Source organism: Leguminivora glycinivorella, chromosome 21, assembly GCF_023078275.1.
Source record: "Leguminivora glycinivorella isolate SPB_JAAS2020 chromosome 21, LegGlyc_1.1, whole genome shotgun sequence".
In the NCBI taxonomy this organism is placed as follows: Eukaryota; Metazoa; Arthropoda; class Insecta; order Lepidoptera; family Tortricidae; genus Leguminivora; species Leguminivora glycinivorella.
Window position 1 is genome coordinate 9,056,297 of NC_062991.1, and position 27,860 is coordinate 9,084,156.

The 27,860-nt window shown below is 37.6% G+C and overlaps 2 protein-coding genes across 4 annotated transcripts in view; one reads left to right on the forward strand and one right to left on the reverse strand.

Moving 5' to 3' along the window:
* Positions 1-18,721, reverse strand: part of LOC125237325 (collagen alpha-1(I) chain-like) — a 53,410-nt gene extending 34,689 nt beyond the window's left edge. Inside the window, exons 1-8 of the mRNA XM_048144316.1 lie at positions 18,491-18,721; positions 14,161-14,256; positions 11,184-11,357; positions 10,223-10,353; positions 8,932-9,090; positions 8,181-8,309; positions 924-1,178; positions 90-203 (exon numbers count right to left, since the gene is read on the reverse strand). Of these exons, the coding sequence (XP_048000273.1) occupies positions 90-203; positions 924-1,178; positions 8,181-8,309; positions 8,932-9,090; positions 10,223-10,353; positions 11,184-11,357; positions 14,161-14,230 (1,032 nt within the window). The 5' untranslated portion in view covers positions 14,231-14,256; positions 18,491-18,721. The remainder of the gene's footprint in view (positions 1-89; positions 204-923; positions 1,179-8,180; positions 8,310-8,931; positions 9,091-10,222; positions 10,354-11,183; positions 11,358-14,160; positions 14,257-18,490) is intronic.
* Positions 18,722-19,553: 832 nt separating this feature from the next.
* LOC125237450 (catenin delta-2) overlaps positions 19,554-27,860 on the forward strand; it is an 84,454-nt gene continuing 76,147 nt past the window's right edge. For all 3 annotated transcript variants that reach the window (XM_048144529.1, XM_048144530.1, XM_048144531.1), the window contains exons 1-2: positions 19,554-19,944; positions 26,044-26,158. In XM_048144529.1, coding sequence (XP_048000486.1) covers positions 26,118-26,158 — 41 coding nt within the window. In that variant the 5' untranslated portion in view covers positions 19,554-19,944; positions 26,044-26,117. The remainder of the gene's footprint in view (positions 19,945-26,043; positions 26,159-27,860) is intronic.

A 27,860-nucleotide genomic window follows, 5' to 3' on the forward strand; every position in this document is an offset into this window, starting at 1 on the left:
AAAGTCCCATTTCATGGCGACCCTGCCCAGTTAATGCCTGCTTTCTTATAGGATCTTTTTTCTTTTAAAATGAGATGTATGGTACTCACGGTGTCCCAGGGAATTTCACCATCAGCACCGAGGCCGTCCATGACACCGCAGGACGGGGTGCCCCCTGGAAACCCATCCATGGGTCCCATCTGCCCCATCTGACCCATTTGGCCCTGAAATTACATTTTATTTAGTCACACTTGCCCTTTGAACGAGCATGACGAGAGGCAAAACATTTTGATATGCCATGAGATGAGAGTAGCGAATTTATTTTTATATTCCACAATGGGGTTGACAACTGTTAAAGGTTTTTAGTTTGTACAGATGACGGCATCATGGCTTGTCCCAACCTTACGTTTCGTTCTATGAAATGAAAAGGGTTGGGAATCCAGAACACAATTTGGCACAATTCTATGAGTTGACATGACAGCCTTGACAGAACAAGACAAAAAGAAGTAATGACAAAAAAATTTAAGTATTTCTCTTTTCGCATACTAGTTCTATTTTTTTACCAAGTGTTTGCCTGGTTTTGTAGAGTAGTCCACCGCTTGTATAAATTAACTGTTTCTTCAAAGTTTTTATTTGTTCAACATGGTAAGTTACAAGATGTTCAATAATTGTTTTCAGTATCACTATGTCTTGCCTATTGGTGCATACAAATATATTAATAATATACATACTGATTTAAAATTTCACATTTCTCTTCCTCATACTATTTCTATTTTGCCAAGTGTTTGACTGGTAGAGACACTAGAGACAGATACCTTATTATGCAAAGAATCCGATTCCATAGTTTACTTCATGTATCACAGTCAAATAGTGCAATAAAGTTGAAATAACTACTAAATAAATAGGTATACTAGCTGTATGTCATTTGAGATTGTCTGGCTTACCTTCATCATCATCATCTGATTCCCCGGCCCGCCCATCCTGGCCGGGCCGCCCATCATGTTAGGCCCCATGTGGCCCATGCCCATCGGCCCCATGGGCCCGCCGGGGCCCATCATGTGGCCCATCTGGTTTGGGCCACCTGGCCCCATCATGTTGGGCCCGCCGCGCATGCCACCTCGGGTCTTGGCCATGGCCAGGTTGTTGAGCCATTGCGCTGGACTCTGTTTGTTGAACTGGCCCATTTTTAGAGGGTGTTTCTGTAAAGGCAAATTTTATTTTAGGGTACGGCGTTTTGTTTTAAGCAGTCTTAAATCGAATTATAAACAAATCATGTTATTGTAATTTGTTATTGATTATAGTAATTTTATTCAGAGTATATTATGTATATCTATAGATTTATCCAAGGACGAAACTGTGTACAACGTACATATATTATGTGTTTAATCATTTGTTCGTGGTCATTTTTTGTTATCCGTGGTAGGCTTTCAGAAATATTTTTTTAAATATTATCACTAAATACATGAATAGATACTAGATACCAAATCAAAATTCTAAACAGAAAAAATAAGGTCATTTATCATATATATTTAAAATATCATCTTGAATAGTCATCTACTGAGTAAAGAATTTCACCGACATATAGAATAGAACCGTAATCTATGATAACTAAGTAGGTTAGCGACATTGGTCGTCACTAATGCGTTTGTAACGCTTGAGTTTATTCAAGTGTGCAGTGAAAGATGCACTTATGTAAAATATCGTCACAAATTGTAGTAAGTACGTATGGAATGCATATAGAATTACTGATTTTTAACTTTGAGAAGCAGCGTGAGATACGAGATTTTTTTAAAGTAGTGACGATCATGTACCTAATGTACAGTTATGTTATTTTTGGAAAATGTAAGCCAGCGTTCCCACTTACGCGTCGCGTGTCTCGGGGCGCGCAACGGACGTCTGCGCCACGCCACCTGAGTGTAATTCTCAGTACATTTTGTATAGAAGGACGTAAGACACGAGAGCCCGCCACGCCACCTGGGGCGCGTCTTACGTCCTTCCTATACAAAATGTACTGAGGAGACGTTTTTTGAATTACACTCAGGTGGCGTGGCGCGGACGTCCGTTGCGCGCCCCGAGACACTCGACGCTCTGATGTGGCCGGTCCCTAAGGTTGATCTCTCACCTCAATCTCTTCATTTGTCAAAGGGCGCCAACTTCGTATTTCTTCTAGTGTTAGGCGATGACTCGGCGCCCTTGTTGGTCATTACCGTTGATAATCAGTTGATTAAGCCCTACTAACTGTACTAACCTCTAGATATTTCTTGGTAGCTGGGGAGTTTATTGAAAAACCTTAAATTTTTTGACCAAAGCATGAAACTTGGCACAGTTGTTCCTTATATCAAAATAAGCCGATTAAGATCGGGAGCCTTCGGGAGCCTCCCCTCTGGGGCCCGGGAGGGGGGGTCAAAGTTCCGCTTCACCCGGCTTGGTTTGAAAAATTCTAACTTACCCCGTTTAGTTAATAGGTCATGTTTGGTATCGTTTCCGAGTAAATCAATAACGTAGAATTCGGTTTTAGTACTATAATTATCATTTAATGGTAAATAAAATAACAAAAAATTAAAAAATTTGAAATTTACTCCATGATTTACAAATTCAAGTCATCATAAATGACAAACTGTTTGCTTATTCTATAAATAAAAAATATGACATGAAAGCCTATTTAATATAGATTATAAAAAATATAACTTTTATCCACCTTTACTAACGTTAAGTTCCACAAAAAAATTACTTTAAGACGCGCGGCGTCGGTACGCCGCGAGCGTAATTTTAAAATGCCTTTATTTTAGCAACTCTATTAGACCCCGTTTAGCTATTAGGTCATGTTTGATATCGTTTTCGAGTAAATCGATAACGTAAAATTCATTTTTAGTACTAAAATTATAATTTAATGGTAAGTTAAATTAAAAAAAATAAAAAATTTGAAATTTTCATCCATGATTTACAAATTCAAGTCATCATAAATGACAAACTGTTTGCTTTTTCTATAAATAAAAAATATGATATGAAAGCCTATTTAATATAAATTATAAAAAATATAACTTTTATCCACCTTCACAAACGTTAAGTTCCACAAAAAAAATACTTTAAGACGCGCGGCGTCGGGACGCCGCGAGCGTAATTTTAAAATACCTCTATTTTAAAAACTCTATTAGACCCGGTTTAGCTATTAGGTCATGTTTGATATACTCGTAGTTTTCGAGTAAATTAATAACAAAGAATTTATTTTTGGTACTACAATTATAATTTAATTGTAAATAAATAAAAAAAATATTCATCTATAATTAAAAAAATATTCATCTATTTGCAAATTCAAGTCAACAAAAATGTCAACTGTTTGCTTTTTTTTTAAATAAAAATATGATGTAAAAGCCTATGCGTATGTCACCAAACACCCAGACAAGTTTGGTGGAAGCTTCCTTCACGAACTGCTTGGTGTCTGATGACCATGGTCCAAATGTTTCAAATGCAATTGCCGCAAATATGTAGTTGTTTTTTAAAAATGCATATTTGCGCGTTTAAACTGGGAGTTTTGCAGCAGCAGTCCCTGGTTTCTGGGCCGAGCGTTAGACGTTGGACGGAGCCAAGGTATCCACACAGGTCACGCCCCATGCCAAGGGTCGTCCCAGAAACCAAGACAAAAGCGAGCAACCATCAGGCCGCTTTCCGTCTGCTGCTGACAGGCCGACAGTTTCGAGGGTTGTCGATATGTTCGCTGTGCCGAGAGCATTGCGGATTAAATTGTTAAGTGCAGCGTGTCACAAAATTCGGCCAGCAATAGACTGGCAGTGGAGTCCGTGGTGTCCTAATGCGTCGGCAGCAAGGGTGTGGTTGGCATGTCTTTAGCCCCAGTCTTAGACAAATGGCAGTATATGATGAAGTAAGGCAGCCTCGGAAGGAGGTATGTTCTCCAAGTGTCGATCTTTTCTAGTAAAGAGGTTCTTCCGGCACTCATTCACTGTTGCGTAAGGACCCTTGATCTGAAACAATATGTGCATTGTCATTTTATTTAAACAGATTCTGCAACTATCAAATTACAACATTTTGGTGGATCACCTTCACTATTACACACTTACCTATCATACAAAATAATTACAAACTTTAGTAGAATCTGATTAGCCTATCTATGATATTGCTCTATCTCGTAATAGTTTGAAGCCTTGGGTGGCCATGTTTCTCCCTTGTTGATCGTTTCAAGCTGCGTTTATCGTACCTAACCCATACTATGTCTAATCTAGAAACGTTTTCTTTTGGCTTTGAAGCTTAGCCAGGCCACTCAAGGTGTCAAACTATTACAAGATGGAGCAATATCAGAGGCAAATCAGATTCTACTAAAGTTTGTAATAATTTTGTATGATACGTAACGTAAGTGGGTAATATTGAAGGTTACGTGATCCACCAAAAAGTTGTAATTTGATAGTTGTAGACTCTAAAATGATAATGCACATATTGTTTCAGACCAAGTCGTTGCGCAACGGTAAATGAGTGGTCGAAGTACCTACCTCTTTAGGTACCAGAAAAGATCGACAATTGGAGAACATACCCCCTTCAGAGGCTGCCTTGCATCAGCATATACTGCGCACAGTGTACCAGGGGCCCATTTCTCGAAGCTACAAGTTACAATTTTCAACTTGTTGTCAATGTCCAGGGTGTCCACTACTAAACCCAAAAAAAATTCCCTGACTTTTCCCTGACTTTCCATGACCATTTAAGAAAATTTCCCTGACCAAATTTTCATTCAACTATTACCACTTTTGCTTACAGTTGCAAAAAAACGGTTTTTTTACGTTTACCGTACGTCAAAAAGGAAAAACGGAATCCTTATAGGATCACTCGTGCGTCTGTCTGTCCGTCTGTCACAGAATTTTTTTTTCTGGAATATGTTTGTTTTCTAAAGTACGAAATATTAAAAATTTGCAAGGCAGTTCATACTTTTATACCTACGGTTTTTTTATCTTTATGTTAACTATCAAACTTTAATTTCTGATTTTATAAAACTAACAATAACGAAATCTGTAGTTGGTAGTTATCGCTATTTACTTTTGTCTATACCAGTGCCGGCCCGTGCACTCTATCAGGGTAGAGCAAATTTGAGTTTCGACGCCCTTGGGTAATCTACGGTAGAAAAAAACATCGCGAGCGCAGCGAGCGCGAAAATTTTTCCCCTTTTATACGTCCCTGGGGCTGATAGTAGTTATTATTTCCTTATTTATTTCTTTATTTATAAATTCCTTAAAATTAACACTAACAGACAAGCTATACATGTTAATAGGAGGGTAGTTTTAGATACTCATACAATAGGATACACACTTAAGGTCTTATGATTGATTCATAATCAGTAGCTAATGGAACTTGGAGTCGTATTAGCTTCCAGGTATCGGCTACTAATCGAAAGGAATTGCGATTCCGTGATGTAAAACATGTCCAGATTGCTGTCACTGTACATAACATAGGAAATTTCCAAAAAAATCTCAAATTTCATGGAACTTTCACGAAAAATAAAGGGAATTAAAATCGATGAAATGGAAAATACTAAACGCGAGCGAAGCGAGCGCGAAATTTTTTCTTTGTTGTCAGCGTCGGGATGCCCATTTAGGTGTTTTGCCACTACATGCCTTTAGGTTTCCAAGTGTTTTGTAAGTAAGTAAGTAAGTAAGTAAACACTTTTTGATGTTCTCTCATCGTCACGCTTAACGCTTATTATCCTCCTATACTCCTTTGACTCATACAAAATTGCGCCTCTATGTGACGTTATGCGCCATTGGCTTTATCAGGAACTCCGCTTTGGATTGTCGGATAGATACTTAGAATTTGGACAGCGACGTAACTTTGTCTTTGTCGTTTTCACATCGCCCTAGCAAAAGCAAATTATGAATGTTGTATATGGTGACATTGTGGTGCAAGGTGCAACTTTCCAGTTAATCTGAATCACAATAACTGAATTTATTCCCGAACCCCTTCGCCATTTTGGAATGTGTGGGTAGGGCACGCAATGTAAAAAAAAATCTGGATTTTTCCGCATTTACGATTTTGGGCCGGATAAATTAAGGTCAGCTAGAGCATGAAGATATCTCTGACATCTCTCATTAGCAATCACTGGGATGGAGGTCAGGTACTATACTTGTAATGAAAAGTCTAAAGTGACAATTTTAAGTTGCCTTAAAATCACTACCGGGAATCGATCTTTGCTGTCATGGATGTGGTCAACCAAAGAAATCATATTATTTTTTAAATACTTTTTGTTTTTTTTTCTTGGTGCTAAGTTTTTCCCTGACCTCCAAATCATTTCCCTGACTTTCCCTGACTTTCCATGACCACTATGAGCTTCCCTGACTTTTCCCTGACTTTCCCTGACTTTCCAGAAAGTGGACACCCTGATGTCTAATATGACAAGTTGGAAAGACACTTCCGCTTGTAACTTGTAACTTTCAGTTTTGAGAAATGGGACTCAGGGCGTTCTTGTTTGGAGTCAGACGTTGGTGCCACACCAAAATTTGAAAAGTCCGTCTTCTTGGGGATGGAAGGAAGAAGGAGACGAATGGGTACCACACTGGTCAGACAACACTGAAGTGGCAAGTATATGCTTAGAAGTTACAAGATGTAAATGTAAATCAGGTTGCAAAAACCGATACAACTGCATAAAGAGGGTAGAGCCTTCTTTATGCAGTTCCATATGTACCCAGCTATGTTTCTGTGAAGGAAATGTATAGTATGAGTAGTATGAGTATGAGTAATCTGTCAATTAGGACACCACAGACTAAACTATAAGTGCTAACTTTTCAGTGTTGGATACTCTATGGCAGTTCCGACTCAATTATAATAAGCTCATTATAATTCGTGTGGTCCGACCCGAGTGTTGCCGTTGTCGACACCGGAGTCAATAATAATGAATCTTTTTCTATTTATGCATTAACACACCTCTGACACTGGCGATCAAATATATGAAAGAGGCGCGTTCCCCGCACACAGTCTAAGCTCGCGTAGGTGAACGCGTACTATCCTTTGTGAATAGGCTTTAATATCATATTTTTATATTTATAGAAAAAGCAAACCGTTTGACATTTATGGTGACTTGAATTTGCAACTCACAGAATTTTTTTTTTTTCATTTAACATTAAATGGTCATTTTAGTACCAAAACTAAATTCTACGTTATTAATTTACTGGAAAACGATACTAAACATGACCTAATAGCTAACCGGGTTCTAATAGAGTTTTTTAAAATAAAGGCATTTTAAAATTACGCTCGCGGCGTCCCGACGCCGCGCGGCTTAAAGTTTTTTTTATGAAACTTAACGTTAGTAAAGGTGGGTAAAAGTTATATTATTCATAATCTATATTAAATAGGCTTTCATATCATATTTTTTATTTGTAGAAAAAGCAAACAGTTTGACATTTATGATGACTTGAATTTGTAAATCATAGATGAAAATTTCAAACTTTTAATTTATTTTTATTTTTTTTCCATTAAATTATAATTTTAGTACCAAAAATGAATTCTACGTTATTGATTTACTCGAAAACGATACCAAACATGACCTATGAACTAAACGGGCTATGTTAGAATTTTTCAAAGCAAGCCGGGTGTAGCGGTACTTTGAACCCCCCTCCCGAGCCCCAGGGGGGAGGCTCCCGAAGGCTCCCGATCTTAATCGGCTTATTTTGATATAAGGAACAACTGTGCCAAGTTTCATGCTTTGGTCAAGAAAAAAAAAGGTTTGGCCTCTTTTTGTCGATAAACGTCCCCACTATGGTGCCCGGCTGCGCGCAGTGGGTACGCGATGATGGAAAGGTGTTGCCAGGCGATGACGGACTCTGCTCCCTTGTTGGTCATTACCGTTGACACCTGTATTACAATAAGCTAATGTAGCTTGTACTAACCTCTGGATATTTCTTGGTGCCCGGCTGCGCGCCGCACTAGGCGATGACTCGGCGGCCTTGTTGGTCACTATCGTTGAGAATTAACTGCATTACAGCTAAGGCAACTTGTGGTAACTTCTAGATATTTCTTGGTGCCCGGCTGCGCGCAGCGGTAGGCGAGGACTGGGCGCCCTTATTGGTCATTACCGTCGACAACTGTATTACAGCTAAGGTAGCTTGTACTAACCTCTAGATATTTCTTGGTGCTGTGGTAGGCGATGACTCGGCGCCTTGGTCATTACCGTCGACAACTGTATTACAGCAAATGTAGCTTGTACTAACCTCTAGATATTTCTTGGTGCCCGGCTGCGCGCAGTGGTACGCGATGATGGAGTGGTGTTGTCCGGCGATGACCGACTCGGCGCCCTTATTCGCCATCACCGTTGAGAACACGAAAATTTGGCTCTGCTGCTGGCGAAAATAAGTTGCGTTAGTAAGGAGTATGTACTTTCAAACTATAATAAGTAAACAATCAATAAAAATACTTTAGAAGATGCATCATTCTTTTAAAGTTATTTTAAGTGTACCTACGGCCTTACATGTTTTGGACAGTCACCAGCAATAAAATCGCAAAAAGAAGACCGCAAAAAATGTCTTTTCTGAGATTGGCAAACTACCTTCATCCGAGATACGCGCATGTTTTGTGGAACTTGCATTATAAATCTGTGTACAGTACATGAGAAGGGCTTATAGACCGCGGGTCAGGCGTAAGTTTCTTCAATCATCGCGTCCCGCGTACATATAGTGGTTAACGGCCATGGATAGTAAACCTTTGTATATGTCAGCTGGCACTTCGTTGGTGCGTTGAATCGCAGTCACCGAAACACGTGAATAAAATTGTATATTCAGTCATCGCATCCCGTTTCATACTTTCTCAGATGATAGTTGAGAAGCTACAGTAAAGTATTCAGGACTTTATTTCCTATACACATTAAGGTGTGTATACATATTTTTGGCACTTTGTCTGTATTGCAGTGTTGTTGACTGTACTATGAACAGTTTACATTAGTTACACAAAGTCGTTATACTGTACCTCCATACTCCCGGCCTGTTTGCTGATGACGTTTGAGGGTAGAGTCTGGGCCTCGCTGGACATGCCCATGGACACCCCGGGGCCCATAGGCCCGCCGCCGCCCATGCGGCACGACCCCATTTCTGGCCCGTTGGGGTTGCGGCAGTTTTGGTTGCCGTCCTGGTTAAATTATTTTTTTTAGGTAATAGGGATGACGACTACATAAAAAAATGACATTCTGTTTAGTCCGTCAGTTAGAACGTCAAAAATACTGAACACATATTTTTCGCTTTTTCTAATTAATGAAAAAATACAAAGGTATAGAGCATCAAAGTTCCGGAGTGGGGGCTTGTGACGTCACTTCTAAAGTTCTAAGTAAAAATTATACCTAGGCGTGACGTCACGCGAAACTTCAACGCACTGTACCGTCGTCATATTTCGTTTACGAGAAAAAAGAAAAAAACGAGTCTAATAATACGTGTCTAATATTCTTTGATAATCTAACTGACGGACTAATTTGTTTTTTTAGGCGTCTCGCCTATTGTTAGGGTCAATCCGCGGCAAGAGTAACGTAAGTCACGATTTTATGGCATGTTCCATTAATTCACGATGCCAGTTCAGGTGATAATCTATGTCTAAATAAGTGTTACTTTCCCGATATATGCATAGATCCTTTCATTTGCAGCTGTAGTCCAAATAAACACTCAATGAAGTCGTGACTCGCGTTACTTTTACGTGGATTTACCCGTTACACTAAAATGAATGTACTTCATAAAATTAAAAATATTCTGATAACTTTTTTAAATTAAAGCAGGTCCTCCTATTTTTAAATATCATCAAATTATTTTCTGGTTGATCGCCACGCATATGCATTAAGTTTGAAATGGGGATGTAGATGCGCGCCTCCGTTGCACTTGACGACTTCGGTTACCATTTAAGGTAAAAGATTATATTGACGAATTTGACGACCTAAATACATAAAAAGAACGCTAAAAATAGTACCATCCCGGTAACTAGGTGTCTTTAAAAGTTTTCCCTCCCTTCCCACAGACTAAAAAAAATGCTTTTGGCGTTCATGGTTTTCTCTTGTGTACCAGGTGCCGTAGCCGAATGGCATTTCTGCGACGCGGAACGAAAACGAAACTCCGCGAAAGGTAGTCTGGCTCTGTCGCGCCAATACGCAAGAGCGATCGAGATAGATATCTACGAGCGTTTCGTTTCGTGAGCGTTTGTGCCATTCGGCTACGTACCCAGAATTGGTTCTAGACAAAGCTGTGTGTCATTCTACAAATTTAACATTTATTTTACATACCTGCATGTTGCCAGACGATCCTCGCAGGCCGGTCTGCGGATCCAATATATCGTTGGAGTCTGAAGACAGCCTCTCGGACTTTAGAGACCCCGGCCCGGGCATATCGCACGACGGAGACTTCGTTGGGTCACCTGTGGAAATTGACACGTGTTAGTTTACTATAAAGTTAATAAAAATATTCACAAAAGTCCTGTAAAGTGCTCTACAAAATCTCAACCACGCTTTCGGCCCTTCTGCTTTGGGGGGTCGGTTTGTAACTAGCCCTTAACGAACCCCACAGACAAAAATGAAATGATTACATCACATCAACCACAAAGCTTCATTAGAGAATACCTCTGGAAACTTGGCTTCTCTAGCTGTATATCTTCATTTTATATTACTGATCTTTCACCATCCCCAGCAAGAGATCTCAGCCTTGATCCTAATGAATGACCCTCCCAAATTCTGTGAGTCTGTGAGTGAGATTCCATTTTGGCGACATTGTGTGAAGCTACAGACTGCTGGCAACAAGCTACTACATCCTTAAGGCCGTCGATCTCAGTCTTGATGCCATCGACCCCCAAATCCCCACCAGATTCTTCTTGTGAGTGGGACTTCATTTTGACCCTGTGTACCGATCTGCACAGGCTCAACAGCTACTGATTACTACTAAAACACTTACCATCGTTGTCCATGAGGCCTTCGATCTCAGTTTTGATGCCATCGACCCCCAAGTCACCACCAGAGTCTTCTTGTGAGTGGGGCTTCATTTTGGCCCTGTGTGGCCTTCTCCACAGGATCTACAGCTATTGATTACTACTAGAACACTTACCATCGCTGTCCATAAGCCCGTCGATCTCAGTCTTGATGCCATCGACCCGCAGATCCCCACCAGAGTCCTCTTGTGAGTGGGGCTCCATTTTGGCCCTGTGTGGCCTTCTCCACAGGATCTACAGATATTGATTACTACTAGAACACTTACCATCGTTGTCCATGAGCCCGTCGATCTCGGTTTTGATGCCATCGACCCCCAAGTCCCCACCAGAGTCTTCTTGTGAGTGGGGCTCCATTTTGACCCTGTGTGCCGGCTCGTCGGGCTCCTTCTTCAGCGCCGCTGGGGTCGGCAGCGACGCTGACGGCGGGCGGGAGCCGTGGCCTGTTGGAAAAGACCAGTTTAGAAGAAAGTTCAACAACGCCTAAATAGAAAATAATATTTTCAATAAAAATTTTGTCCTAAGTGTTTTATTTGTACACTTCGTCTTTCACATACAGGTAAAAATCGAAAACATACGCATTTGTAAAAAAAAAATTGTTTGTACGGAACCCTCTTTTAAAAGAGAACAGCTTTTTTAACTCTACTGTTCTGGAATTATTCTTCATCTTTGCCTGCGAGTCCTGCGACTAGTAACCGTGAAAGGAGATTTGGTTACCGGCGGTCGCCGGGGATTGAATTAAGTCAATTAAGAAAAGTCATTGACCATTTCAAAGGACCCCCTAAAATAATATGTATAAGACGACAAGGGCACGAAATAGAGAAGTCAGTTTTTAGAAACCCTGAATTATGTCGTCGTCGATTTTCTTCTAAAAGATTTAGTCCTAGGCATTTCCTACAAAACAATGTTAAAATTGCAAACTTCGTAGTTACGTTGAATTCCTGTTAATGTTAATACTGAAATCAAACTCATAATTATTTATAACGCTTTCTCGATAGAAACATACAATACCGGTGTATTTAGTGGGTAATATTGCTATAAACGGTTAAATACTGTAACACCTGAAGTGGTCAAGTGGAAAAATGTGTTTCGACATAATAATGTCGATGATTTAGAATTTTGTAATATTAATCGTACCTACCTACTTCAATTTAAACTAGAAATGTTGACTGACTGACTGTGATCAAGAGCATCACAAAGAATAATTATTTTAATTTCGAACTTATAACAAACTGTATGAAAAAAGAACATGATTTCTCTAATGAGCCTAGTGTGTGACTGAGCAAAGGCCCTTTCCACGTATCCCAGACTTGTTCCGATTTCCACCAGTTCGGGTCAAGATCTCAAGATCAACCCTCCAAAGCTGTCGAGGTTAACCGCTTCGATTTTGTGGGACCCATTTGGTTCTTGTTTTAGTCCCCAAATCATCCGGCATACGGCAGACGTGTCCGCCCAGCCTGAATCAAGCTGGTTAAGTGCTCAAAAAACCTATGCTTTTACTCTATTAAAATTCTAGCTGTGATAACTTCGTCCACTAAATGTCTGTTGTAAGGCTACCGTGACGATCTCGCTATAGATTTACGTATTCTATACTCATGGTAGCTGCACTGTTGCTATCTTCATCATCAGTCGAAAACACATTACATTCAAATAAAAATAAAGTTCAAAATTGTGATTGTTACATAATTTAACGCTATAAATTACAACGACGAGTGCCAATTATGCATATTTTCCAACTTGTTAATTTTGGTACAGTGCCAATTTTTTTGTGAGAGTGGATAATGCCAAATAGCCACAGAGAGGTTTACTTATGCGGTTATGGCTGCCTTTCCTCTGAGGACAGAGAGAAAGAGACGTAAGTGTTTATTTATATTTGATATCATTAGCCACAATAAATTGACACTACGTTACGGCCCAGCCACGACATTGGTCTAAGCGCGACAGCGGTGAGCGGCAGCCATACGTGCGAATGAAAAGTCCCATCGCTGTGTCTCGCTCCAATGTATGGCCGCCGCTCACCGCTGCCGCGCTTAGCCCAATGTCGTGGCTGAGCCGTTAGAGAAGCGGTCGGGTACTGCCCGATTGGGCGATTCCAGCAACGTTCGGCTCGCATATGCTAGAATTTTTGTTGGTACCACTTGACATCCCTTTGCGCTACCACAGATTACATAATTACGTGATTTTGACAACCCTAAATAGCCGAAAGTTGACAGGCCGTTAGGAACTAAGTCAAGCCTTTCTACCTCTCTCACCATCGGTACGTATCTTTTATGTGCTTAATATGACGTTTTTCATACAAGTTCAAATATTACAAACCTATCGCAAAGTTCCGTCGTCTCGGACACGCGTTAGTTTGTTTTACTACGTAAAATAGGTAAAAATACGCATTGATTCCACTCCAATATACCATATCTAACTAAATAAAATATTTCTATTAGATCCAGTCTCGTATTCTTTACACAATCAAGAGGAATTGATTACACGCATGGTCGATAACTTATGCTTTCACCATTGCATTTCTATTGTTCTTTTTATTCAATGCGATCGGACAAGTAGATATCTTGTGACTTGTGAAGTATTTGTTTTAAGTTGCATTAAGGGGAGGAAAGAAGGTCATAGGAATTAATGGTTATTTTGATTAAATCATTATTTTTGCATTCTTAGTTTAGCACGCAACGGTCTTATGAATGATGTCAAGGTTTTGAAAAAGCCTAAATTGCCAAGAGGTTGAAGTTCGTGTTTACTTATTTTGGATCACTGTAGACGCTACAATATAAGAGCGGTTACAGACGAGCGTATGCAACGCGCTTCGGGTGTGAACTCGGTTCTGTTCAGCTCACCACGTTGCAAAAGATGTCTTGTTTACGTCAATTGTCACGATTCTGGGAGCCGATTTTTGAGTCTCACGGCGTTCGAATTCAGAAAATTGTCACTGAAAATAATAGGCAATTCACCATTTTCAACCGGTATTTTAGTGACAGTGAGACTAAAAAATCGGCCCCCTGTGTGATCTCCCGCCAGGTGGAATTTTGGAGATCGCATCCACATCATCACCCCAGGAATGTCTAGTTTCTTTTTTGCGACTAAGGGCCAGTTGCATCAACCACATTCGACAGACACATCATCTTCACGCAGCAGACGTCTATGAAACTTCCCATACAATAAAATTTAACGAACGCTTTAACGGTGATAGACGGTTTGATGCAACCGGCCCTAAAAGTAGTAATAAAATGTAATTTAACTCACCAGGCTCAGCGGAATCGCTGGGCTCGTCCTTGAGGCGGGCGCCGCCGCCCTTCTCCTTCTCCTTAATCATACCCCTGCGTGCCTTCGCCAACTTGACTGTACAGACAAACGGACAAAATTAATTACAGGATTTACAGGTCAAGAAAAAGATGAGTTATAATATATGGCCTTCATAAATGCCATCTGACATTAGCGTAGCCGTCAAATTGTATCGCTGCGCGCTGCGTAGCAGTAGAGCCAAACAATTGACTAACGCTGACACTCAAAACACGTTAGTGTGAGGTGGCCCTAAGGTACGTCACACGCAGGTGGTGTGAAGAGTTATAAGAATGCTTATTAATTGCGATTCAACGTGGCAAAGCGGCGAGCGTGATGGGCTCTTTTGCATCGAGGGGATCGCGGGACGATATTAACCGCTTTAAATTGTATGTTTATTTTTTTATTGTAATGTGACATCTATGTAGGTATTACATATGACATTTAATAATCAGTTTTAAGACGACTAATATTCAATGAAAAAAAAAAAAAAGTTTTACTTGTATTTCAAAAGGTGGATGACAAACCAAACAAGTTCAAACAACCTGTTGAAGAAGTCTCAGCAATGGAAACTAAATATTTCAAAGGTTTATCATGTATTTTTTTAAATCTGTCAATTTAGCACAAATGTTAAAATTGGTCAGGTCCTCCTTGGAAAAACTGCAATTTTAGCAACAAAACAAATCTTTCCTGTCAAGTTGGATAGCAAATATTTTGTGACAATTTTTTAAATAAATATATGCCCTTTATGGCATGCAAACCTAGGACCTCATTGTCATAGCAAGAGTCACTACTGGTAAGACCAAGCTTTTTAAAACACTTTTGTTAAGTCAACCTGTATGTGGGCCATTTTTTCAATGTTGCCCACCCCACTTTTTTTGTAACAGGGGTATTGTTTACGCGATTCATACTGCGAATCGCGAGGTCTTTCGATTCTGATAGGGGAAAAAAAATGTCCCAAGATTTCTATACATTTCTCAAACCTTCCATTCCGTTACCACCATACAAAATGTATGAAAAAATGGTAATGGAATGGGAAAAAAGCCTTGGGACATTTTTTTCTCGTATTAGGATTTGAATGAGCTCGCGATTCTGAATGGAAACCACATAAAAATTCCTAATCTAAAAAAAGTGGGTTGGACAACTTTGAAAATAAATGGCCCACACATAACTACCTATGTAATGGAATCTAAGGTAACTAATATTTATAACCATCTTCCAAGGATCATAGTGTAATGAAAATTGGCAGATGTATGTAGTGATGATGGAGCCGGAAGATATTAACTGGAACTTCATGATGGGACTTCGTATCATAGCTGTGTTTGGATTTCTTAGATAAGTCTTGTAATGAACTTTGACCATGATTAGGTTTTTTTTTACTTTTAGCAATTAAGGGGTTGAAAGTAAACAAAATTGTGATATTGTAGTTGACAGTTTGCCAAAATCACAATTGAACCCATATCCCACAATCAACTTCATATAAGATGGGTTAATTTCTGAATATTAGAATAGATGTTATAAATTAAAGGTGTTCCCTGCGCCAATGACCTTTGATTTGAATACATTGATATTATGATCGTTTCTAAAGCATATCATATTAACAGCATCATCTTTAAACAAAATAGTCCATACTAATATTATAAATGGGAAAGTGTATGTGTCTGTTTGTTTGTCTGTCTTTCACGGCAAAACGGAGCGACGAATTGACGTGATTTTTTAAGTGAAGATAGTTGAAGGGATGGAGTGTGACATAGGCTACTTTTTGTCTCTTTCTAACGCGAGCGAAGCCGCGGGAAAAAGCTAGTATCTCATAATTACTTCACAGCTCATTGTTTCTGTTATATTTAGCATCAAAGTTGAACAATTTTAGGGTCAAAAACTGGTTTTTGGTCATAATTTTTGTTTTAATTAGTTTAGAATTAAAATCTCTCCTGAATTTTTAGAAAAGTCACAGGCAAATCCAAACACGTTGATTTCATGTATGTAACACCCTTTACTAAAATCAAATTTCAATAAGTGTTTTTTTAGACCATGTTTAAAAAATTCATAAAAAAAGAAGTATTAATCTTTTTCAAAATATGGCTCTTACAAATAGAGATAAAAGATTGAAGACCCGATGGCAGTTGGTCTTATAATTCTATCTGTAGTGCAAATTTAGGAGTGTCAACTCAAAACTTGTCAAAAATCGATGTAAACCGTGTTTAGCCCCTTAATTCTATATGTAACACAGTAATTTGGTCTCATCATTATGCTAAGATAATTTGACTATCTTTCTACCCTAATCTTGAGAAACAAACATTTGTATTTATAAATTCCATACACCAATTTTACAGTTTTCTTTCTTTAGTTTTTATTATTTTTGTATTTATAGGGATGAAATATGACTTGTAGATTTTTTTTAATACTGATGATAAAATTATAAATCTTAAATAATTGAACACACCGTACAGGACCAGGAATGAAAAATGATATATTTATATTGTACATAACACCTGAAACCTCCGCTGACAACTGGATACAGGCATTATCAGTTTCTACAACTGCCTGCCTGCTTTACAAATAATAATAAATAAATTTGGTAATGTACAAACTTTTTGTGATTCAATTAAACCTGTACAGTTAAAGTTATGCTTGTTATTTATTTGTCTACTGTTTATTTCTTTTTAAAAGTATATATATCATTTTCTAACTAATGTTTTTTTGAGTTACTTGTCAATTTACAAGAGCTGGCACAGATAGGAGTAAATAAAAATATCTATGTGCGTGAGAGTACCAATACTAATTAGACCACAACATCCACAACAATAGACACCAAAGGTAAACTATAGATATTTTTTATTTTATTTTATATGGCATTGAAAGTGGGGGTATGTTAAAATGTTAACAATTTAACTTCAGGCTATATCATACTCGGAATAAAAGTATTTAAGTAAAATAGTATTGTGCATATTGTTTGTTTACCTTTTGATTCAAAATACATATTATATCAATGATATGAATGCTTACGAAGTAGAATTATATGTACATTTATTGTGATTGGCACTCATTTTTATGATAAGGCTATATCTACTACTGGGTTTGTGTTGTTTACCATTCTTATGTCAGCTACAATATAATATATGTAAAAAAAATGTTTTGGTCCAGACTAAAGTCACATGCATTTCAAGTGTAATGCTTACATATTGTCACTACTTTGAAAAAAACTTGTATCTTCTTCTGTCAATGAAAAGAAAAAAGTAGTATGTATAGAATGCATATAGACTTCTTCTTCTTTGCATCCTGTTACCCTCTGCTGGGGTGTAGGGCTCGAATCACATTTCTCCATTTACTCCGGTCTTGGGCAGTTTGGGTGACCTCGTATGATGCTATTAAAAGATTTGAGGGTTATGTTGTGTACATTTTGTCAATGATCATATTTTAATGGTTTCTGATCAAATCTTAAAGCTGGACAGTTACAAATAGCACATCCATTTATTCCATGATGTTTTATTATGTAAAGTAGTCATTGAAATGTTAACTATTTAATATTGTGTTAAGTTCTAAGAGTCAAGTTGAAAATCTTTCATGCCATCAATGCCATCATAGATTGGAATTACTAATTAGGTACAAGTTCAGGACACATTTTGCCTTTCATGAGTTGAATGTGGGTTTGTTTAGCTTAGGGAGCATTCCCAAGGAGGTTTCAAGGCACAAGCTTAGACATATGATGGTTGTGAATGAGTAAACAGCGTCAAAACGCGTTTGTATACATACGTTACGACGACGCCTTTCGTCACGGTGCCGTTATTGGCACATGGCCCGCCAATCCACAGAACGGCACTTCATTACGAGAATTTCATTATGCACCAAACGATCCAGAGATTATTATAAATAGAGATATGTAAAAACCTTGACGGACGGAACGACGCTGGCCGCCGTGCCACGACCCGCGCCGTATCAACACAACCACCTCTGATTTTATCCAGATATTCAATTAAAACGGGAATACACCGCAATATCCCATAAAAATTCCTCGTTTAAACTCCATACATAAACAATGAGATCGGGTGTAGACTGTCGCAAGCACACCAAACGCACGTTTATTATGGCCGATTTATTGCCTCAGGTACGCCGTCCCGATGAATCGACGCCTCCGGAGAAAGCGTCTAACATTATTTTATATCATTCGTGTGATCTAATTAAGGTATAACGACGGGTATGCAGCAAGAAACAAAAAATCAGGATCGCTGACATTTTTGTTTATGGTACATCGAGTCGACGAGATCCAGAATCCACAAATAGCGAATAAACGTACACGATTACCGCCTCCCGACGGATTCACTAGCACTTGATAACACCAAACACTGCGTTTCTTCTCATTTATGAAAGTTTCATTGTTAAAATATACCTGATTTTTAATTTCTTTCTATCAGCATTTAACACAAATCACCACGCACACACAACATAACACATATATGTGCACACATGGATACTTGAGACAATTTTCCTTCACAAAACAACAAAAAATGTTCAAGATTGCTCAGCGATTCACAAATGTTTGGCGCTAGTGTCGTGTAGACGAAGAAAAAGATTCTAAAGCTAGATACTCACTAGACTTGAATAACGGAATGTGAGTTTTTGTACTATTTTTTTTTGTAGCACCTGTCAGAGTGCAACACTTTTGTTTATAAAAGGCTGTTCAGAAATCAAATAAATGTTATTTATATTAACAAATTCTAAGTTTATTTTGGATACATATATGGTGATCAAACATTGTATAATATCATGTTGATCACGTACATTATTATGTCACACTGTAAAAATACAAAAACTTAGGGAACAACCAAAAATATTTACCTATTTTCAGTTTTTAACTAATAATTTTGATATGTAATATTATGAAGCGATATTTGTATCGACGTATAAATCTAGTAGCAGGTAAATCTAGAAAAATAAAACTAATATGTGATAATGTTGATTGTGAGGTTCAGCTGAAAAATACTAAAGCTACATACACATTACCGATAGAAATTAATTTAAAACCTTGACATCATTTATTTAAATTTGATTATGGGAACACTATGTGCTGTCATTAATCTTTTAACTCTTTTTGACAAGAGACATTCTTGGGAGTCTACTTGAGACAACAATAGTAAGACGCATGGCCTTTTATCACTTATCACGGCGCATATTAAAATTTATGTAATGCAACAGTGTGATTTTCATTATAAAATCATTTGATATTCTTTATGCAAAGCACTTTGTACTTTTTTTTTACATAATGCCAAGGTATTCGATATTGCCATATAAAAATGTATTGTTCATTCTACGTTATCTATGATCGACGTAGCAGATTGTCTATGATGTACGGTGAAGGGTGGAGGGACGGACGGATATCGCTTCGTTGACGCCTAAAATAATTATTTCATGGTGTTTTGTGATAAAATCCATATACGCGGAATACATTCAGTGAATTTATTAAATACTTCGATTGTGTTCGTGTGTAACGGTGTAATTAGGTGGCTTATTCGTTAATCTCCACTGATTACATTCCGACCGCTCCCTCGCGCAAAGTACGTCAGACGTTAAGTATTTTTCGTACTGTTTGTACTACTTGCGATAGTAGGCCGTAATAGTAAAAGCTGTTGGAAAGTGCATTTGTACGGGAAATTGTCGGTGTAAAAAACTATCTCACGTTCCATTTATCTGAAAGCGCTATGAGTTGATCGTTTAAGTTTGTGAGATATTGTCGTTTGTGGCCATTTTTCGGTGAGTATTCCTGCATTTGTATTTACATTTTGAAACCCTGTAGTAGCGTGCGAAGCGCTGGAACATGTTGGGCTGGCTGTTCCGTGCTTAGAGTAACCTTTTCAACGTTATTCCATACTACAATACGTATCAATGAACTGCTATAATATAGGTCTACCTACTACGTGATACTCAAGTCACGTTTTCTGAATAAGCGGATAGATTTTCTATAGCAGCAGGTTTTCGCGCATTTTTCCGTAGTATACTCGTGTAACACTTCAATTTGATGAAGTATTCATTCAGGAATTTGTGTAAATTGTCAAGTATGTTGTGTCTCAGCAGATTTAAATAGTGTAGTAGTGTCTGCTTCTAATTTTGCGTCCCATTGATTCGTTACAAGACTATGTTGCTAAAACTAACTGTAATACCGGTATATGACCATGTGTGGAATAGTTGTCATCAATAATTGGTCATTTATAATCAAACACTAACATAAATGCCAATATGAAATAGAGATAATTCAAAATTCATTATATTTTCAATGACATGAATTATTAATATTTTAACAAAATAGTCATATTTTTTACTAGTTTCAAGCAATATTATTGGATGCAATTAGGTTAGTGTTTCATTACTTTTAATGGCCAACTCTAATTAGAAAATTCTTATGGAAATATATTAATTAGGTTACTAATAATTTTGCCCTCAGTTGTTTGTATACTATGTAGGAATTGATGTGTATCAAAACTTATTGTTTTAAAAATGCTTAAATCTAATTTACTAGTTTGAATGTGATTATGGCTTTAAGTTAGTAAATAATAAGGAAAAAAGGACACTTTCAAGTAGCCTATGTCACTCTCCATCCCTCCAAATATCTCCACTTAAAAAAAATCACGTCAATTCATCGCTCCGTTTTGCCGTGAAAGACAGAGAAACAAACCGACACACACACTTTCCCATTTATAATATTAGTATGGATTAACAGTGTGTGAACCAGCCTTAAAAATCTATATTATTTATGGTTCATTAATATTTCTTGTATGTGAGTAGTTTAAAATGCACATTGTCATTTTTCCTCAGTCACCCCGTTGACCATGAATGCTGTAAAGTGTGTGAAATGTGGGGATGAATTATAAATTCATTATAAGCGATATAATCCGTTTCCATAGTTTTATTTCATGAGTAACTATCATGGTAACCGGAGACAATATTATTCTAAACATGTTTCAAACATACACAAAACCCTATGTATTTCTATACACAATGTGGTATTGATTTGCATGCAACCTAAGGGGCCTCTATTCATAAATGCCAACAATTGATCATTTACCTTGTGTAGAATAAACAACAATGTAGATTCCTCGCTATTTAGGTGCAAGTACTTGTTTGTAGTTGTGTGGAGTCTATTTGACAATGCTAATATAATATGGACATGTCTCATTGGTTGACATTTGGCTATGACTGTTCAAAAATAGGCACACAAATTGTAGCCCCCTTATTCTTAAACATTCTCTTAAATTATCAAGCTGATAAAGTTTGTATGTCCCTTTCTGACATATTGGTGTGATAGAAAGGGACAAACAAACTTTTTGGCTTGATAACTTTAATGAAAGTTTATGAATAAGGGGGTAACTGTATAATCTCATATAATGAGTCTATAAACATGCCGTTTTCTGACAATAAGTTTCCAATTGATTAAAAACATCTGAATTTCTCTTATGAATAAAGTTTTTATTCATTTAGGCCTTCAATTATTCAACACAGAATGTAAACATAACATCTAAAAACACAACACAACATAACAACTGTTGCATTCTCCAACTTTGTTTATTACTATATTATTTGCCACAATTGACTAAAATGACATGCAAAAGAAAAGAAATCTTAGGCACTGGTCCCACCGTGAGCTAGCAAGCTATGAGCTATTGGCTATAAAAACGAACAAAAGATATTCACTCCCATGTAAATAAAAGAAACACGGCGATGTTTATAGTTACTCGCCCAGCGGTGAGCTATCAAAATAGCCATGTCTCTTTTATTTTCACGGGAGTGCTTATCTTTTGTTGAAATCTTCTTGAGGCTGAGGCGTAGGGTTAGAGCCGGCGTAGTTTTATTTGACGTTCATAAGCGCATTGTAATATGCCTAATTGGAAAATAAATATTTCATTTCATTTCATTTCGTTTTTATAGCCGATAGCTTACTAGCTCGCGGTGGGACCAGTGCCTTATGGAGCCATTCTCTCTCTGGATCTATTTAAGCACCTCAGGCCCGCTTGCACCAACCGGGTTCCCTCTATTTGGCATAACTTTAATTTTCCGAAACAATTTTCGCATAACAGACTTCGCATAATCGATTTTCGCCGAATGTTAATCTGGCACAAAACGTATTTGTCATAATCTAAAATAATACGAATATTACTTTGTCCGAAAATAAGTTCGCATAATTCAGTTTACGCCGATTGTTTTAATGAATAAAATTAATTCACATAATTGCATTTGGCATATTTATTAAAATCAGAATATCGGCCCATACTAAATGATGTCAAGAGAGTCGGTTTGGTTAGGTTAGAACTGCGACCTCAAGAAATACAACATCTTGACAAGAATTTCAAAGACAAATTCTTGACAAAGGTTAGAACTGCAACATTAATAAAGTAGTATTACCTATGATAAAAGTTTTGCGTGGTAAATTTAGACTAAACCATGTTATGCAGAAATATTTTTTATACATAAAAACCATTCGGCGAATAACCTTTATGCACGAAATATATTCGGACAAACAAAAATATGCCTAAACTAATTATGCGTAACTATACTATGTCATAACAGATTATGCGAAAGGTGAATTATGCCAATATAGATTATGCCAAAAAGAATTCGTGATTGTAAAATTATGCCAAAACAAGGGGAACCGCACCAACCGCTTAACTCAGGGTTAGTGGGCTGTCATCTGTCAAATTCCATATAAAATGGTGGGTTAACCCTCCATTTTCGTTGGTGCAAGTGGCCCTTATTAATATACTTATACATAGAATACCAAACACCTAATCTGAAAACTGTAAACAGTATTTAAAGAACTCCATTTTTCAACAGTTAAAGCATCCATAATTCTCCAGACCAATTCCACTGTTTACTTTATAATCCAACATTCAGTCCATCCAGTATAACTAAAGAACTTTGTATACTATAACTACACTATAAACTTGTCAGAACAGCATATCTACAATTCTGCACTAACTGAAACCTATGGTCAATCTCCTATGGTCAAATTGTGGCCCCTCAGGCCTCTGGTATCTCTGTCTGTGAACGTTTCACATGGTTTTGGCAAGTGTATCAAAAAAAGAGACAATTGTACTATAAGTCACAAGTTTTAAGAATTTGCTGACATCTCTTGGACTCAAGGATGCTTGAAGAGCTGCAATTATTGTTTTCAGTGGTATATAACTTCGTTCATTCTGAGGATTAGGCTCGCGAGCTCTGGTTTGCCGACATCTAATCTACCTGACGATAGTTCCCTGTATCCCTGATAGTTCTGAGTATTCAATCTTCTCCATTTACAAGTGAGAGATGCAGGCAATTTGTCAATGTCCATGTTCGAGGTAGGCCCTCAAGAGTTTACTTTTTCAGTTTTCCAGGTTCAGATTTCCCATATATTGGTTTATCTCCGTGTTGGACTACAATGTTGGAATGAGAACCATAGCTAATTGCTCCTGCAATTAACCTGGTTATACTGATTATCATATTCATAGTCGGTGTGAACGTGTCATTGTTTTTAGACAAACAATAGGTATTTTAACATTTCTTTTAATGTAAGAGCACAATTTCTTAGACAAGCTTTTACTTTTTTACAGGTTTGTAAGATTGAGCTGCTATGAGTTTTCGTTTTTTAACCCCCGACGCAAAAACGACGGGGTGTTATAAGTTTGACGTGTCTGTCTGTCTGTCTGTCTGTCTGTCTGTCTGTCTGTCTGTCTGTCTGTTTGTCTGTGTGTGTGTCTGTCTGTGGCATCGTAGCTCCCGAACGGATGAACCGATTTCGATTTAGTTTTTTTTATTTGAAAGCTGTGTTAGTCGGGAGTGTTCTTAGCCATATTTCATGAAAATCGGTCCACTAGGTCGCGGTCGGGGGTTTTTCAAAATTTTAATTTTTAGATACGTTACTCGTTATTGTAAACATCATGGAAAATTACATATTTTGTATGGAGAAAGTGTACAGTGGCCCTACATGGTTAGATACTAGAAGCAAAAATGTAGAGGCTATATTTATCAGATTAACGGCTTGCACGGTCACGTTTATGGTTGGGTAGATACATTTCGGTTTTCGGACCTTGTATCTAACTGTTTCTGTATTACAATCTTTGCGTAGATACTGTCGACATTTGACTAGATGGCCAAATTTTACAAAATCGAAATTTTGGACTTATTTGTTGATCCACTTCTAGCTCATTTTTAACCGACTTCAAAAAAGGAGGAGGTTCTCAATTCGACTGAATGTTTTTTTTTTATTTTTTTGTATGTATGTTACTCGATATCTCCGAGAATCGTGGACCGATTTTCAAAATTTTTTTTTTGATCGAACGGGTATAACCCCGAGATGGTCCCATTGACACCAAGTCGGGGTCTGATGATGGGATCTTGGAGAAATCGAGGGAACTCTTCAAATGTTATAGGCACATGTAATGTTTTTAGTGTATATTTCAAAAGTACACCAGTATTTACGCCTGATGGTAATAATTTTATGTGGCTGAGCTGATGATGGAAGGTCAACTCCTCAATGGTTAGGAGTTAAAGGATAATTCTTTCACTACTGTACATATATTCGGACCGATACATATAATATCACTAGGAATCACTAAAAATCAACAAATAAATAAACTTTTTAACAAAAAATAAAACCGCCTTCAAAAATAAGCGCATTACAAAACACGGAGAAACTAAAAAGCAAAAAATAATAAACCTTTGAATTCAGATTTCTTATCGGATTGCAATAATCTAAACATCCAAATTATAAACAAATCAATTATTTTTGGAGTCGGGGCCAGCCTGGGTGGAGCAAACAGGAAATAACAAGGCGACGAACAGGTCTGGTACCGACTCCAAAAATAATTGATTTGTTTATAATTTGGATGTTTAGATTATTGCAATCCGATGAAATCTGAATTCAAAGGTTTATTATTTTTTGCTTTTTAGTTTCTCCGTGTTTTGTAATGCGCTTATTTTTGAAGGCGGTTTTATATACTGGATATTTGATAGTTAAGCTACGACGTAACCTCTAAGTTAAAATCCGGACTCTTCAACTAAAGGGCTTGCTGAAATGGTCTCGATTACATATTTGAACATGATACGCTTTAATATGGGAAAGAACGCACTTGTCTTTAATAGCAAATATGCCAGTTGTTTGACTGGCAACGATCGGTAAAACATAGAGAAAAGGTAGTGTTTTCGTAGGCGTTTGAGGACAGAAATGTCAACTCAGAATACGAGTAAACAGCCAATGAAGTTTGATTATAAAATTATAGCTTGAAGAAAACAGACCCTTTAGCACAACTTGCCTTGTCGCGCGCGAGTCCATACATCAAGCGCGACTTTAAGTATGGACTCGCGCGCGACAAGGCAAGTTGTGCTAAAGGGGCAGGTAGGTATTTAATGGTAAAAAATCAGATTAGTGGTTGCATTATATGAGCCCACAGATTCTGCTATAAATATATTTTTTTAACTTGCATAATAAAATTGTCTTCGGTTACCGCGATAGTTACTCATGAAATAAAACTATGGAAACGGATTAAATCGCGTATAATGAATTTAAAATACATCCCGACGTTTCGAACTCTTTACAGCGCTCGTGGTCAACGGGTGACTGAGGAAAAAAATTACAATGTGCAAAAGCTACCCACATACAAGAAATATTAACGAACCATGACCACAAATAATATCGATTTCTAAGGCAGGTTCACACACTATTAATAAAGCTAGTTATACAATATTCAAAAAATTCTACCATTACTAATTTATACACACACAATAAATACAATTTACATTGTATTTTAAATTCATTATACGCGATTTAATCCGTTTTCATAGTTTTATTTCTTGCATAATAAATTTAAAATCTTGTTCCAGGTACATTTGTAGCCTGATCTAAGTGATGGCGTTAAGTCGACAAAGGCACTAGGTACCGACATGATAGCAGCGCAATGGACGGCGTAAAGAAAATACATTCGGCCACCTTGTACCGGTAAGTAATCGCTAAATTAGCCAAATTAGACCAACTGCAACAGGCTACTTGACCCTTTTTTAAAGTCATATTATGAAAGTGTCTTATAAATATGATTAAGCACTGTTCAATTAACCGAAATAAAATATTACCATATTTTATTATGACTTGCACCCCTTGAGTTGCAGGCGTCCATATGTTACGGTGACCGATTTCCATCAAGCGGTCCGTATACCTGTTTGCCACCGACGTGGTATAAAAAAAATGACTTAAACACAGCAAAAAATATTTTTAAAGTATACTTTTACGTAATCAAGCGAAAACAACACAGTCATGTTAATCTATAGATTATCTGTCATCAGATGATTCTATTTGAAAACAACATTTTCTGACTTTTTAAGTATGAAGGCATAAAGTTCAATATGTCAGTGTTTGTTTTGACATGCAGTAAGTTCGAATTCTATGACGTCACTTCATCGCTGACAGCATTTTCGGTGGCCAAAATAAATAAAAAATTACACACATTTTTAATCGAAAATACGTAGTCAAAATACACTTTTTATACCCAAAATCTATAAATTATTGTGTTTTTTTATGTCAAATACTACAAAATACAATCATTTACTGTGCCAAATTCGATATGAGCCTAGGAGCCTATTTGTATGAGAATTGCACGTATCAGTTGGCGTGCAGTTAGTAAGCGTCCAGGCGGGCTATTATGCTTCCAATTGTATCACTTATCAACGTGGATAAGACACTGTCACTCTCACACTGACATACTTGCCAGAACGTGTGGATATTTTAATCCACGCAGATAAGTGATAAAATTGCAAGCACCATACTCCATAGGCCTTCAGTTGTTATACAAACTGCACTCTTGTATCAATCGACCCTAAGTGCGTTTTCACATTATCCGATCCGATATCAGATGTAGGACCGATGTCCCACACATTACAGGCGCCATCTTGGGATTTTTTCCATTGAAATTCTTCCGACATCCGATATCGGATCGGATAATGTGAAAACGGACTAAGGGCAACCTTCAAAATACGAACTTTTCGCTATATTATTACGTATACATGTGACAACCCTGTAGTACATACGCCTTGTAGGGTTGTCTCGTGTATAGTATACCTAATAAGATTGCTTTTAAGTTTTATTCGAAATTTGCAATGAGTTTACCCATAAGATGTTGATAGTTTCTAGATAGCTTGGATACGGCGATCGATGTCGGATCAATAATTTTGCAAGATTTTATTGATTAAGGTTTATAAATTTCAACTATACAATTTCATTATGTGGTACTTTTGTTTTCGAGTTAAATCCTAGGTATTATTAACTTAAATTGTTTACAACGATTTGCATCACGCGTGCTTTTTAAAATTCGCGGCATGCCCATGACATGACAAACGTCCCGAGCAAAGTCTCAGAGGCTTTTGGATGTAAGTTGTAACATGTTTGGCGCGATAAGGTCCTATCTCAGTACTTGCGTCTTAACAAGATGGGACTTTGTGCCCGAGTAGCTGCGATTACACTGGTAACATGTAAATGACTTAGTACGACAAGGTTCTATCTCGCTTCGAACGTCTTAGCGAGATGGGACTTTGTGCAAGAGAGGCTGTGATAAATCTTTACGCGGTTTACAGCGGCTTATCTTAAAGAGGAGGCTAGATGTCTATATGAAAGTTACACGGTTGGTAGGGTTGTCAGTTGGTACAAAATT